The sequence below is a fragment of the Ammospiza caudacuta genome, chromosome 23 (assembly GCF_027887145.1).
Source record: "Ammospiza caudacuta isolate bAmmCau1 chromosome 23, bAmmCau1.pri, whole genome shotgun sequence".
Lineage (NCBI taxonomy): Eukaryota > Metazoa > Chordata > Aves > Passeriformes > Passerellidae > Ammospiza > Ammospiza caudacuta.
The window spans coordinates 1,643,444-1,656,852 of NC_080615.1; the positions used below are offsets into that span (position 1 = coordinate 1,643,444).

Sequence of the window (13,409 nt, forward strand, 5' to 3'; positions counted from 1 at the left end):
CTGTCTGCCTCTCAACGTTTCTGCATTTTTTGTTACCATCTTTCTATGGAGCATCTTTGTTCTCACTGTATATCTTAAGCCCAGTTTCTTCAGCAGTTTCCTTCATCTCACTGCTGCTGGACCTCCTACGTCTTGTCCCCACTATGTCATTTTCAGTCACAAATGGAAGGCTGAGCTGCAAGGCTGCAAGAACCCTGGACTTCCACACAGAAGTGCTGTAGCCAAATACAGATGTCCAATTCCAGATGAGGTTGGCAACCTTCTGATGTTATTTTTGAGTCTGGAGAAAGATTATGTCCCACAGGCACTTAAATAGCTGGATGTTGGATCAAGTTTGAGTTGACTAGTAACAGTTTTGCATTGCTTTCTGCCCCTTACACAGCCTTGATGATAGGTAGAGGTCTTGCCTGAAGGGCAGGATGGCTCCAGATGAGTTGGGGCAGTTAGGTGGGCATCATTTGTGCACTATATTTTTCCTAGAAGCACTGCTTAGTATTTCTTATATTGCTGAATTGTATTCAGCAGTAGTACAATTGGAGTATGATTATGATACTCCAATAATAAGCAATAGGGAGTTCTTTACTTAATCCCACCATATTCTTTAGTTGTTTATAACTTCAGTTTGCATTCTGCCTCCTAAAATGCAGATTGACTCAATTCTACCTCTGCAAGCTCTACCTTGCACATACCTGCCACACAGAACTAGTACAAATGATGTGATCCCCCTTTTAAATCTTCAATCAAGTTTAGCTGTACAGGATTACAATTCACTGGTTAGACTAATATTACACTTTAATTTCGGAATTCAGGAGAATGGTGGGAATCTTCAAAGATTTCCTCACTTCTGAACTCATTCTCCAGGTACTGAAAGGATCTCAATGCATAAGTTTTGTACAGTTGCTGCTTTAATGAGAGAATTTAATGGTACCAGGTGCATTCCTTGATGACTTCTGTTTGCTCTTTTTATCATGAATTTAACATTATTCTTTCAGAGTACATTTTTGCAATCACAAATATGCTCTTTTTGTTTACACAATCATGGTCTTGCAAGTCAAAAGGGGCAGAGGTGATCACTTGAAACATTTCTTACAGAATAAACATTGGCAGCCAAAGGTGAGGATGAGATTCTTAGTGCTTCAGTAGCCCAGATGTCCTGGAAAAGGGCACCAAGAGCTCCAGAACTTGGGTAAAATGGGATTCTTGGAAGTAAATGTAAGCTGTTGCTTACTTAACAGGTTTAACAGCAGGAGAGGTGTCTTAGGGAATGCTGCAGCCTTGGAGCGTTGATTCAAATTGGTGCTGTTGTCACAGGCAACAGACAAGTACCAGGGCTCACCTGAAACAGACCTCTGCACTGAATTAAACACGGCCATCATGCCACTATGCCTGCAGTGACCTGTGTGGGCAGGTGGCTGAAAAAAGCCATCCCCAAATCCTTTCCATGCTAAAAGCCTTTGTGGTTTTCCCAACTGATGGAATTCCATTTGCATCTTGCTGGAAGCTCTTATCTCAATCTCTCTCCCTGCCATCCTGCAGTCATATGAATTTAGTTGCATGTAGAGCTCCTGATCATCACCAAGGAATGACCAAGGTCTGGGAGATAAAACCTTTTTTTTCTGGGGACTTTTTGTCCTGGTAGGACTGATCTCTCTGTATGAAGGGAAATGTGTTATTCTTCAAACTTTGATTTCTCACTTGCTTTTTAGGCAGTGAACTGAGCACTGATGGCCTTGGCTCTTGAAGAGGAATATCCTGTGTTTTAGCCTCACTGCAGGACTTCAGCTCTAACACCCTGGTGTATCTACAGTTCAGGACTAGGAGCAGGTGAGGATGCAGCTAAGTTTGTACCTCATACTTATCAGAGAGACTTCTCCAAGAGTCACTAGATTTCAAGTTTTTCAGAGAAACAAGTATCACACTGTTGGAGTCAGTGCTGTGAACATAAATTTTCACCAAGCACTATATAAATATTAAAAGTAAATTAATTTATGTAGCACTTTAAATACTATATAAATTCAACCTCAAATGAAAGTCCCATCCCAAAGATTTATAAAGAACTTGTACATTTTAGACTGGGGGAAAAAAACCCATCCCTCCTTTTTAAGTAAAGGGAAAAGCCTAACTCAGAATTGTCTTGTTATTTACTCCTGTATTCATATTGCACATTAAAATACTTACATAAAATGTGTCAGTTTTCAAAAGCAACTTGTTACTCTGTTTTTCAACTGAACTTGGCCAGACTAAAAAGAGAATTATATATGCCAGAGGACTGCAGTAAAAGAGATTTAAGGGTTTTCAAATACTGTAAGAAAGAGACTATAGTAAGTGACCAGTGGAACAGTCAGCAATTTTAATTAATACAGGGCTGCTTATTGATCTGTCATACAGATTTACCCCATCTGCAATATTTCAGCAATGTTCCTATTTCAGAAAACGGCACTTGTAAGAGCCAGTAAAGAATATGGAAGTTAAGAATGGAAACATTTTGTAACTGGGACGTTCTCTGCTAAGATCTTTTTCTATCCCATTTAAGCACCTCACGTATCTTCACACAAAAATTAAAGCAAATATATGGAATCTATAGGATAGTCTATCCTCATCTAGTGGAAGGTGTCCCTGCGCATGGCAGGGGCCTGGAATGAGATGAGCTTTTCCAACCCAAACCATTCTGTGATTTCCATGATATTGCTTTTCTAACTTAATGCCAATGGGTTCACTGCACGTCAGTGTGAAAAAAAATCCATCAAGTCTAAAATATATTGGTATTTTTAAACAAGTGGGATCTTTAGCAGTTGCGTCTTCAAGGTGGTCATTTGTCATCCCTGAGCTGACTGACCTACATTTCCATTGGGAAAACCAAGGAAAGTACTAAAAAGGGGCTAATAAATGCTCTGCACACATATGGAAGTTCTGTGGTGTCAGCAACTGCACTTGGTAGATCTGCTTTTTTCCTGAAGGGTTTGCTTATTTTAAAATTCTAATTATTTTAAATTTCCATTTTTAAAGTAGCATGATGAAATTAAAATACCCTCAATGCAAATTTGGCACAAAAACCTGGTTTTAAAGCCAGAAATGTGTCCTGAAATAGCAGCACTAGCAGTGGCAGAACATCTGCACTGGAAGGAACTGCTGCTGTGCTCTGATTGAAAAGAAACACGAACTGAAGGTGGTAATGGTGATGTGTCTGTTTTTTAATTAAATACATGCATGTTTATTTAAAGTTTATGGAGAGCTGTGCTGTGTTTACAGAGCAGCTTGTGTGGCAACATATGTGATGTCTCCCAGGTCATGTCTGGTGAGCACCTGGTGTTGGCAGAAGGATGAAGCCATGAAGATTATCGTTCTTATCGTTCAACAGCTGTATTTTAAGAAAAAAAAAATTAAGAAGGACATATGTGTTGAGTTTTTTTATGAAACCCAAATGGCTGGGAACTTGATGGTTACACATGGGTCGAGAGCTTTGAGAAATCGGGGATAGACGTAGAGACGGTTTTTTGAGTGGGAAACATAGTTTTATTTTTAGATGAAGAAAACGCCTCATTAGGCTTTTATTACCCCAGAATGTTCCTGCTCACCGCAGTGGTGAGGTGAAGCGTTTAGCCTTCAAATGGCCATACAAGCCACGGCCTTTTCCGGGGCTCGCTATGCGCAGTTTTCCCTCGGGCCTGATGTGGCAAGGCCCGACCAGGCCACGCCCCAGCCCTGACTGTCCCCCCACAGCTCCCGTCAGCGCTGGCCGCCATTTCCCGCCGGGGGGCGGCTCTACCCACCGTGCGCCTCGTCCCATTGGCTGATAGCGTTGCGGAGGTGCGGCTAGCTGCCGCCTCTCGATTGGCGCGTGCGGCTGTCGCTCTTGGCGGAGGCGTGGCCTGGCGAGGCGGGTCCCCGCAGGGGCGCTGCGGCCGCAGTTGCGCTCGGGCGGCGGCGGGTGATGGCGGCGGCGATGGGCTCCGCGGTGTTGCCCCTCCTGGCGCTTCTCGGGCCCGCGGCCGCGCTCGCCGGATACATCGAGGTGTGTGAGGGCTGTGGGGGAGGGCTCCCCCGGGGTACCCGATGCATAGGCGGGAGGTAGGCGGGATTCGGGGTGTCTCGGCTGGTGTGGAGCCGCCTGGAGATTGTCCAGCGTCTTTGAGACCTTCCTGGAGTGGTGAGTTCGTATTTTACCGGTGTTTTCGCGAAAGCCGTGTCCCTCAGGCCGCTCATCTGGACGGGAAGCTCCGTCTCACCGGGATGCTTGGGGCTGTTTTTTTGGGGACGTGACCTCGGCATTCTTGGCACGGGAACAGGAGCGGCCAGCTCAGATGGGTCCAGAAGCATTGAAGACTGTTAGAGGGCTATTCCCTACAGAAAAATCTCGGTTGAACGAATCCATTTGGTTGATGATGGATCCAAAATAGATCTTTGTGTTGGAACTGGTACCTCGGCTTTCGGGGAAGATGCTTCAGCCAAGTGTAAAGGCTATGCATTTCAAATAGAAATGCCTTAGATGCCCATAGGAGTCTGTGTTTGTATGTGTGTGTATATATAAATACACACTTGTTCACACATAAACGAATATATATTACTTTTGTGTGTATGAAACGCGTATTGTATTTGCATATATGAAAATAACTGGACAGAGGAAATTCCAGCTTTTTCCTAAATCTAAAACTCAGTATAATCTAGCTCTCCAAACAACAAGATGAGTAGGAGAAAATCTTGTGAGTTTAAAAACTTGATACTATAACTTGTCTTATTAGAGGGAAGGAGAAAAACAAGGAGCTAAGTATGTGCTGAGCTTGAGAAATGGCACGTAAACAGAGTTTACTAATCTACGCCTGAATGTTGTTTGGAAATGCAAAACAGCTGCATCAGTCTTGTGGAGGTTCTGGTTTATGTAGGGCTGGATAAAGAAAAGGCTGGTGGCTGTTTGTGAATGGCTTGATTTGAGAGTTTACAGTAAATTTTAGCAAGCTTGGTTAAGCAGAACATCTACCTCAGTGTGATGCAAAAATCTAATGCTCTAAGATGGTGGTAATTCCTAACTGGCAGTAAACTTGGATATTTTTAATATATGTTGTACAAAATTGGTCTGGTCTGTGATTTCTGCTTGTTTGGTTGCTATTGAGGAATACTATTCCACATACTTTGTACCAATCTTTCTGTTAAATTTCTGTAAATTAATGGGACATGGTTGATAACGATTTGCGGAACAACTCGTCGGGAGGTTATCTTGCAGGAAGGATGGGGAGCTGCTCTGAGGGCATGGAGCTAATGCCCAGATCAGGTTCCTTGGCATTGCCTTGGTGGCAGGGGACTGCCTGGTGCTGCATCCAATCTCTTGCACCTGTTTGGCAACTCCTCCAGCTGTAGGTCACTTCCTCTCTTACATCCGAGACAAATTTGGCTGCTATGCATATCCCTTCTGGAATCTGCTGCTTAGGGACATGTGCCATGAAAATCAGCTTGGAAAACAAATCTAGCTGTCACTTTATTCCAAGGCCTGGTGGTGTCTGTGTGATGAAACAGATCTCAAGTTTGGCCCGTCCCAGGACTGGCAGAGAGGGAGAGTGGCTGTGTCACATGTTGACTCTCCAGGAGGGGCCAGCGGCCCCAGAGAGGGGGTCACTGTCCTTTTAGAGAAGGATTAAAATGAAAATGTTCCTGCAATTCAGTTTGCTTCCTCTGAAGGCATGATAGCCGCCTTCGTCTGCTGGCATAAAATGTCAACTGTGGCATTTTAATCCTTATTTTTGCTGCATTCTTTCCCATTGTCTTGTCGGTGGCAGACTGCAGTTCTCAAGTCTTTTATTGCTGTCAGATTTGCTCAAGAACCACTCTCGATGCAGAGCTTAGGAAGTAAATGGTTTTGTTCTGGGTTTTACACTGTGGTCATTACTGGATTTTACCAGCTAATGTGATGAAAAATATGCAAGCAGTTGGTTTTTGTAAATAATCAAGATGTCATTTGAAAGTTATGGAGAACATGTAACCATGTCTGCAGTTATTAGTTCAGCTGGATTGGCATGGTCCCATTAGGTGGATTTTCTGTCTCTTGATTATCTTAGCTCCCATTCCCTGTCCCTGGAACACCCGCTAATCGTCTTATCAACTACAATCTGTTTTTCTTTCTGTGCAGGGCAGAGCAAGGGGAGTGGCAGTTTATTTTTTTCTCCTAAATTATTGTATCTGATCTCTTGACTAGGGCGTTCCCAAGGGTTGGTGCTGGTGACAGTCGGTCTCCCTTTCAGATCATAGTGTGGGGATGGCTGATAACCTCTGACAGTCTCTCTTCCAAATGAATATGAATAGAAGAGTTTAGAGCAATCATGGATCCCAGCAATTAATGTGTTTCTTTCCATAGCAGTATGTGTCTGAATTTTGCTTGTTTTGATTGTGAAGTCCCCAAGAAACTCAAACAGGACACTGATGCCAACTGGAAAAAGACTATAAATCTATGCTAATTAGATCTGTATTCCAATGATGAACTACTTCTGCTGTGCCCTCAAGACCTTTGAAGGTGCAAAGTTTTTTTTTTATTACTTGATTTTTTTGTGTAATCAAATCAAAGGTAATGCAGACTTGATACGGCTTTTTTTTTAATAATGTTTGGTCTTTTTCCAAAGCTCTCTTGTATGCTTGCATCTGTTACCTGCCTGCTCAAGTCACCAGGATTTGGGGGAGGGGGGAAAAGAAGGGTGTGTTTTGCAGCAGAATTTCATGCTATTATTTTTGTCTCGTATTGCTTAAATTCTCCCTGGCAAAATATCAGCCTTGTGCCATTTCTGCAGACCTTGGGGACTTCTAATTGCCTGCGGCATCGAACAAAGAACTCCACCTAGGGAAATTTCCACTTCGGTCTTTGAGTCCTGAGCAGAAGCAGCTCAGGAAAATTCCAGTCTTGAGCCTGTGGCCTTTAGTTTGCTCTCAGTTCCTAAAACTTTGCTTCTTGGTGTTAGGAAATACAGCTTCCTGTGAAGGTGATAATATGCAGTGCCTCTTCTTTGCTTCAGTAAAAGCTCCTCTGAAACAAAGATATGGAAATAAAGCAAATCTGATACTGCGGGGAGGCTCTGGATTTTCTGCTGCATTGTAGGATGGCACGTGATAAGTGCTTCTTTTTGGAGGATGCCTTCAGCTCTTGTTTCACCTGTGAAATAATTATCACCTCTATTAAATGTTATTTAGTCATTAATAGCTCTACCAGGGATTGAATGACTTTTTTGTTAAAGTGGTCGTTTCATCACCTGCAAGTAACTCAAAAACTGTTCTGTAGGTGGCTTTAGCTGTATTATAATTACACACTGCTTCTGCTCCAGCTCCTGGGAGTCCAGGGAAGGATTAGTGCAGTTCCTTGTGCTCTGCTCCAGTTGTGCTTCTCTCTAGATATGCCTTGTAAAACTTCTGCCATTGCTTTTCCCTGTGTGTGTCTTGGAGGTGTACGGGCTCAATCTTGGAAGAATAAGTCACTTGATTGTAGCCTCTGCTTCTACACATGTACTTAAACCAAGGCCTTGTTCCTCAGCTGAAAATTGAAGAGAAGTACACCATCCCCATCTATTTCTTGTTAGAAGGCAAAGCCTTTCTCTTTCTTTTTTTACACTTTGGCATTTCACACTCTGCTCTTTAACTCCTCAGGCTTTCGAAATTGATGCAATCCCTGGGGCTCTTGCCCTTGTGCTTCTTCTGTGCAGTAAAACTTGGTGTCATTGTTTTTAAGTTCAGGCAGTCAGCGCCTCTGAAACATGGTGTTAATTTAAGATGATACTTGCTCTTAATTGGAAGCCTTTCAATATTCACAATGGCCTAGAAACCCTTCTGGTGAGGCTCTTAATTCAGAATTGTACTTGAAATTGCAAGATTGACCCCCCCCCCCTTTTTTTTTTCCCCCTCCAAACTGTTGCCTGCACCCATTATGGGCATGTTCTGCTTTCTCCACTTGCAGTGTGTTTATCACAGTGAAATGGCATCTCCTACCACAGGTTTTACTTGCTGGGTATCTTAAATTGAGTACTTAGGGCTTTGTGACTATGCATTAACTATCTTAATGTTATCATTTGCTTTTGGGTATTTCCCTTTTCACCTTTTTCCTGTAGGTGCCAATAAGTCTCAGGTTTGTGGGGAGAAATGGGTTGACAATATTGTACATAAAAACTTTTCCATATGTAGATATATACTTATCATGTGCTTACTAGTGTGAGTTACAAAGTAGTAAGAAGGAAGATGTCAGTTAATTGTCAGGTTCTTTTTATTGTGAATTATCCAAAATGACTTGTTTTTTTCTGGTTTGGAAGGGTTGATGGCTCCTCCTCAGATACAATAAGATAGAAGTAACTTTAGCCTTTTAATACTGTTACTTGTATAGGGCAAGTGGCTGGTGCTGTAGGAGCAGCACTCTCGCTCCTGAGGGGCAGTGCACAAGGAAAAGTGCATTTTGGGATGCATAATTTGGCTGGGGTTGTCTTTGAGACTAATTTCTTAACATGAGATTTGACTTTTTTAATTTATGAATTTCTGCAGCTGTAAGCAGGGAGATATATATGCATGCACACACACACACTTCACATGGAGATCTAGCTTGTGAATGACAGTCTTTTTTTTTAACTTGTTCAGCACTAGATTTACTACTTCCACCTCCGTCTGCCTTCTCAGTTTCTCAGTTGGAGTTAAATATATATTTGTGATTGAGTGTTCTCTAAGCTATTCTACCTTATGGGAGGACATGGAAAATCTACATGTACCAAAGAATACAGCAGTGCAATCCACCTTTTAGCCTAGCTTTTAAATGTCCATTGGTTCTAATGCTTGCTCTGAAGGATTGATGTTTAAAACACAAAATTCTGTCTTTATGTGCATTTGTAGGAGTTTTAAGTTGCAACCTAAGATGAATGATCAAAACACCAATGTTCTGCAAATGACGTTAAACTAATCTCCCTGGCAGCCAAACCCAGCCTGCTTGGCTTTATGTAATCAGGTGTCCACCTGATCAGGAGCACATGTGGCTAAGCTGCTTACTAGCTTTTCATTTGGAGGTATTACAGGGATGTTTTGTACACAGCCAGCGGGGAAAAGGATGTACTCCTTATTCTTGAAAGATCAACCTGTAGATGTACTAAATTGAGTTCTAACTCCATGTTGTCATGTTTGCCTGCTGTGGTAATGCTCTTGTACAAATGAATGTATTGCAGATCTTCATTTTAGTTTATTTTTTCAATAGCCTCCTAGTCACTCTTAACTAGTATGCCCAGACAAATGGTGCTGATCTCTGCGGCATTTGGTGATTTATTTCACTTTCCATTTTTGCTGGTGACAATGGGAAGTCAAATCACATGTTGGCACTCTGTTTCCTGAGGAAGACTCACTGCTGGGTGAGGCATAGTAGGGAACAAAAGGCTTTCTGGACTACAGGCAAGCCTGGTTGGTGTGCATTTCATCAGATTTAGAGATTTCTCCTGGCGAGACTGGCCCAGTAGTCTGTGAGGACTGGTGCAGCTGAACTATCCTGATGTTGGAGTGTTTACTGCAAGGATAGTGGCTTCACTTGAGCTGTTTTTTTCCTGATGATTTGTTTCTCAAAATGACTCTGTTGGGCTGTGCAGTAACATCTGTTAGCAGTGGTTTGAGCGAATTCTTAGTTCTCAACCTGCAGATCAGTGGCTGCTTAGAGAGTTCAGTCTAACCTTCTTTGCCAGGGCTTTCTTGGGGGGTTCCTCCTCTAAACCTTCAAAAGTCTCACCAGTTATTTCTAGTGCTAGGATTTCCTGCACAGGTGAGCTGTGGGGTAGAATGCTGTGGCTAGACAAGGCCTTCAGTTGATGAAGCAGGGTCTGAAGTTATTCCATGCAGTATGTGAGCCTCAGAGAAGCTTATGGAGGAGACAAGTCAATAATTGTTTTTCTTGGATGGCTTCACTGTGCTTTGAGACTAACTGAAGATCATTATCAAAGGATGACTTTGAGCTCAAGTTTTTCAGACTATCAAGTATGAAGGGCATTAAAATTGTCAGTATAACTTAGATGCAGCCTGAAAAAAACCCCAGCAGAATCCGCAGAAGGTGGGAGCTGTGCCTTGGTTCCCAGTTGTGCTGGAGAAAGCTTTGGGTAAGGCACCGAGTCATTGGTGTGTTCCAGCTGTTGGCAGTGTCACCGGCCTGTGGTGTCGTGCCGAGGTGCAGCAGATGATAAACGTGCCTCAGCAGTCAGATCCCAGGCTCTGGCTCTGTGACAAGGATGCATTTAGGTAATTTCATACAGTAAGCTTCTCTCTAACAAAATTATAGCAGTGCAAAGTGTATTTTTGATCCAGGTCAAGGACGGGGACAGGCAGACACACTGAGCTGGCTGAGGCCATGCTTTACTTGACTATAACAGCAGGTTGATATTCAATGAAATTTCCATTTAAAAGTAGCTAATTGTCATCTCCTTATGAATGACTTCATGTTTAAATAAGTGCAGTGTTTAACGTTGAAAGTTCCTGTTCTCATTTAGGTCTCTTTTCCTCCGACAAATATTTTCTGGTTATATTTTCAAATGTGTGAGCTGTTCTGAGGTGAGGGTCAGGGGGTTGGTTTCTTTCAATTCTTGCATTAGTGAGAATTTTATTATTTTATTAATGCTCTACTGTATTAGAGCTTGTGTTTTCTCATGAAGATGTTGTGTTTGGGTTCTTGAACCCATCACTATAAACCTCTAAATGGAGCCAGTGAGGTGAACTCAAAAATCTTCATCTGGTGATGATGTTGCAGAGATGAAACAGAGGTTTAGCAAACTACTTGGTATTTTCCACGAGTTGCCTTATGCTAGCTTCAGTACTGAGATGCTTAAATCAAAAGCCAAACATTAGCATTTTTGATCTTTGGGGGTTTCTTTAAAGGCTCTTATGTTATTTTTAGCTCCAGCTTCCTGCCAAAAGCTTTGTTCCTTTTATTTTGGATTTTGTGTTGATGAATCCCACTAGTTATGATGTCATTGCATGGTGTGAAATGACAGCAACAAAAAGAAAAATCTTAACCCATACCATCTGTTACAGTAAATATTATGCACTCCCATTAGATTCCAAGCGGATTTGGATTGCATATTTACTAGAGAAGCTGGTCTCTGCTTAGACTTATGGTACCCTCTAGCATAAAGCCTTTAATCACCAAATTCTCTATATGGTTTTGGATTTGACATGACACATTGCAGGTCTAAGTTTAGTTGTTTGTTTATCAGTGTTTAATCTTCTGTCATTCATATCAGGCCTAGTAACTTGCCAGAAATTATCCTAGAGGAATCTGTGTGAATTAGGATAATTCACTAATACCAAGCATTGGTTGACTTCTTACAGTGGTCATCTTACGGTAATTGTGGCCTGAAATAGAGTGGGGCAGATTTGCTTTAATCTCATAAGTATTCTTCTCAAAGATTAAATGCAGAATGTTGATTCAAACCTGTGGTTAGTGCTCCCTGAGAGTGTATTGGCATTTGCATGTGTCTTTCCCTGCATAATTTATCAAAGCCCTCACTGAAGAAATTGAATTTGATAGGTGTTTTATTTTATGCTGCAAGATCACAAACATGTTTAGAAACGCTAAAGAAGAATGAAATGGTGTCAGGATCCAAGCAGAGCATGGAGCTGCCTTAGCAGCCTTGGTCAAAGATGGATTCTGAAATGTGGGGTACAGCAGTGCTTGTGTATGAACTGAAATGTGCTGCCTGCCAGGGAAAAAGGAAACTGAGAAATTGTTGAGGGTGTATGTTATCGTGGAAACCGGTTATTACTCTTGAATGGAGCAGGATGCTCTCAGCTCCCATTTGGACTTGGGATGAGATTTAAGTGCCTCCAAGTAGTTTGAGTTGCAGGGTTTCAATAACCACTTCATTTCCAGAGGCTTTAAGTAAAGCCTCAGTGCTGGAAATGTCAGGCAGTGGAGAAGGTTTTCTCTTGGTAACCAGCCAAAAAAATGGAAATTTTGCATTTGCAGTGTATTGATGTATTAGAACTCAGCCTTTGGGCATGGATGGACGTGATGCTGTGGCTTACCTGGGCAAGACCCAGATCCCAGGAGTTGCTGGGGGAATTCTTGAGGAGGTCACAGAATGAAGTTGTGGTGCTCCTTTGAGTGTGTGAAGTTTGGGCTTGGGACAGAGCATTGTGTCATTGCAGGAGACACTGGGGAAAGAAGGGGGGACAAAAACATGTTCCTGCCCCTGTCACTCCTGATAAATGCTGTCTTGTTCAAATTGCATCAATACTTGCCCTGCAACAAAGGCAGTCAGTATGTGGATGTCCTGTTAAGGGCACGACCACTTTCTCGGAAGCAATTTTCCAATAGCTGAGGCAGAGATGGATGGCCTCCCAGAGCAAAGGCTGGATGGGGTGGAAGGATTTGCAGTGCTTTATCCCTGCCTTGTCTACAGCTGGCTTTGTCGGCTGGATCACTGCTTGTCACCTGTTCTGTCCCTCTCCTCCTGCCTATGTGCTTAGGCACTTTTGTCTTTTTTTCATGGTATACGCATTTGAGTTTGTGAATAAGAACTTGCACTAATCACAGGAGCTGAAACCTGTTACCTATGTTTGAATCCATAGTGCTGTTTTATGCATAGTGTTTTTAAATAATCCTTAATTTTAAATCCTTGTGTCTTGCTGTGGAGTATATCTTGGTTTCTGAGATTGGGAGACCAAGAAATAAACATAAACTAGCTGATCTCTCCCTGCACAACAGGTCCTTCCCTTTGCATCCTGGCTGCCAGGTAGAGGAACTAGAAGAGCTGGATTCCTTACATAGTAGGGCTCTTAAATGGCAGGAAATCTTTGCTAAAATGTAAAATCCACAGTAGAGACAAAAGGGATTTTGCAGTTGAGACTGAAATTTCTGGGTTTGGATAGATTTGTTGCACTCAATTCTACTGAGCAAGCTTTTGCAACTTGCTTCACATGGGACTTAGCGTGATGAGAAGAATACTTTTCAAAATATAACTATGAGAGGTTTTCCACAGAGCATCTACAGCATGTTAATTCCCTCTTTCACTGCAGGGCCCTGAGTAGAATGCAGCATTGTAGTCCTTTGGTAATAAATGCTGATGGATTTCAGGAGTAGTGCTGTCATACTTTTAGTGGTGTGTGTGCAAACTGCTATACTTGGTACTCCAAGGAAAAATTATTATGGAGACACCAGGAAAATTTTGGGCTGCAAGCTTCCTGTGTGCTGTAGCAGAGACATGGGGAGCACTGTTTTCCAAGACCCTAAATGGCCTTTTGCTCCAGGCAAAAGCAAAGATGATTTTACTTCATTTGCTTTGCTGTCCTTGATTTCAGTTTGGCTTTTTGAGCTTTATGCCATTGTCTTTAAAGATTTTTGCAAAAATCTGAATCATTATTCCTCATTATCTGAGTGGCTGATAGCATTAGTGCAAGTTCTTATTACTCATAATTTTCTGTTGTTTTATTTA

At 42.2% G+C, this 13,409-nt stretch overlaps 1 protein-coding gene across 3 annotated transcripts in view; it reads left to right on the forward strand.

Annotated features, from left to right (window-relative positions):
• The first annotated feature begins 3,882 nt into the window (after positions 1–3,882).
• Positions 3,883–13,409, forward strand: part of APLP2 (amyloid beta precursor like protein 2) — a 50,227-nt gene continuing 40,700 nt past the window's right edge. For all 3 annotated transcript variants that reach the window (XM_058819104.1, XM_058819105.1, XM_058819106.1), the window contains exon 1: positions 3,883–4,012. In XM_058819104.1, coding sequence (XP_058675087.1) covers positions 3,932–4,012 — 81 coding nt within the window. In that variant the 5' untranslated portion in view covers positions 3,883–3,931. The remainder of the gene's footprint in view (positions 4,013–13,409) is intronic.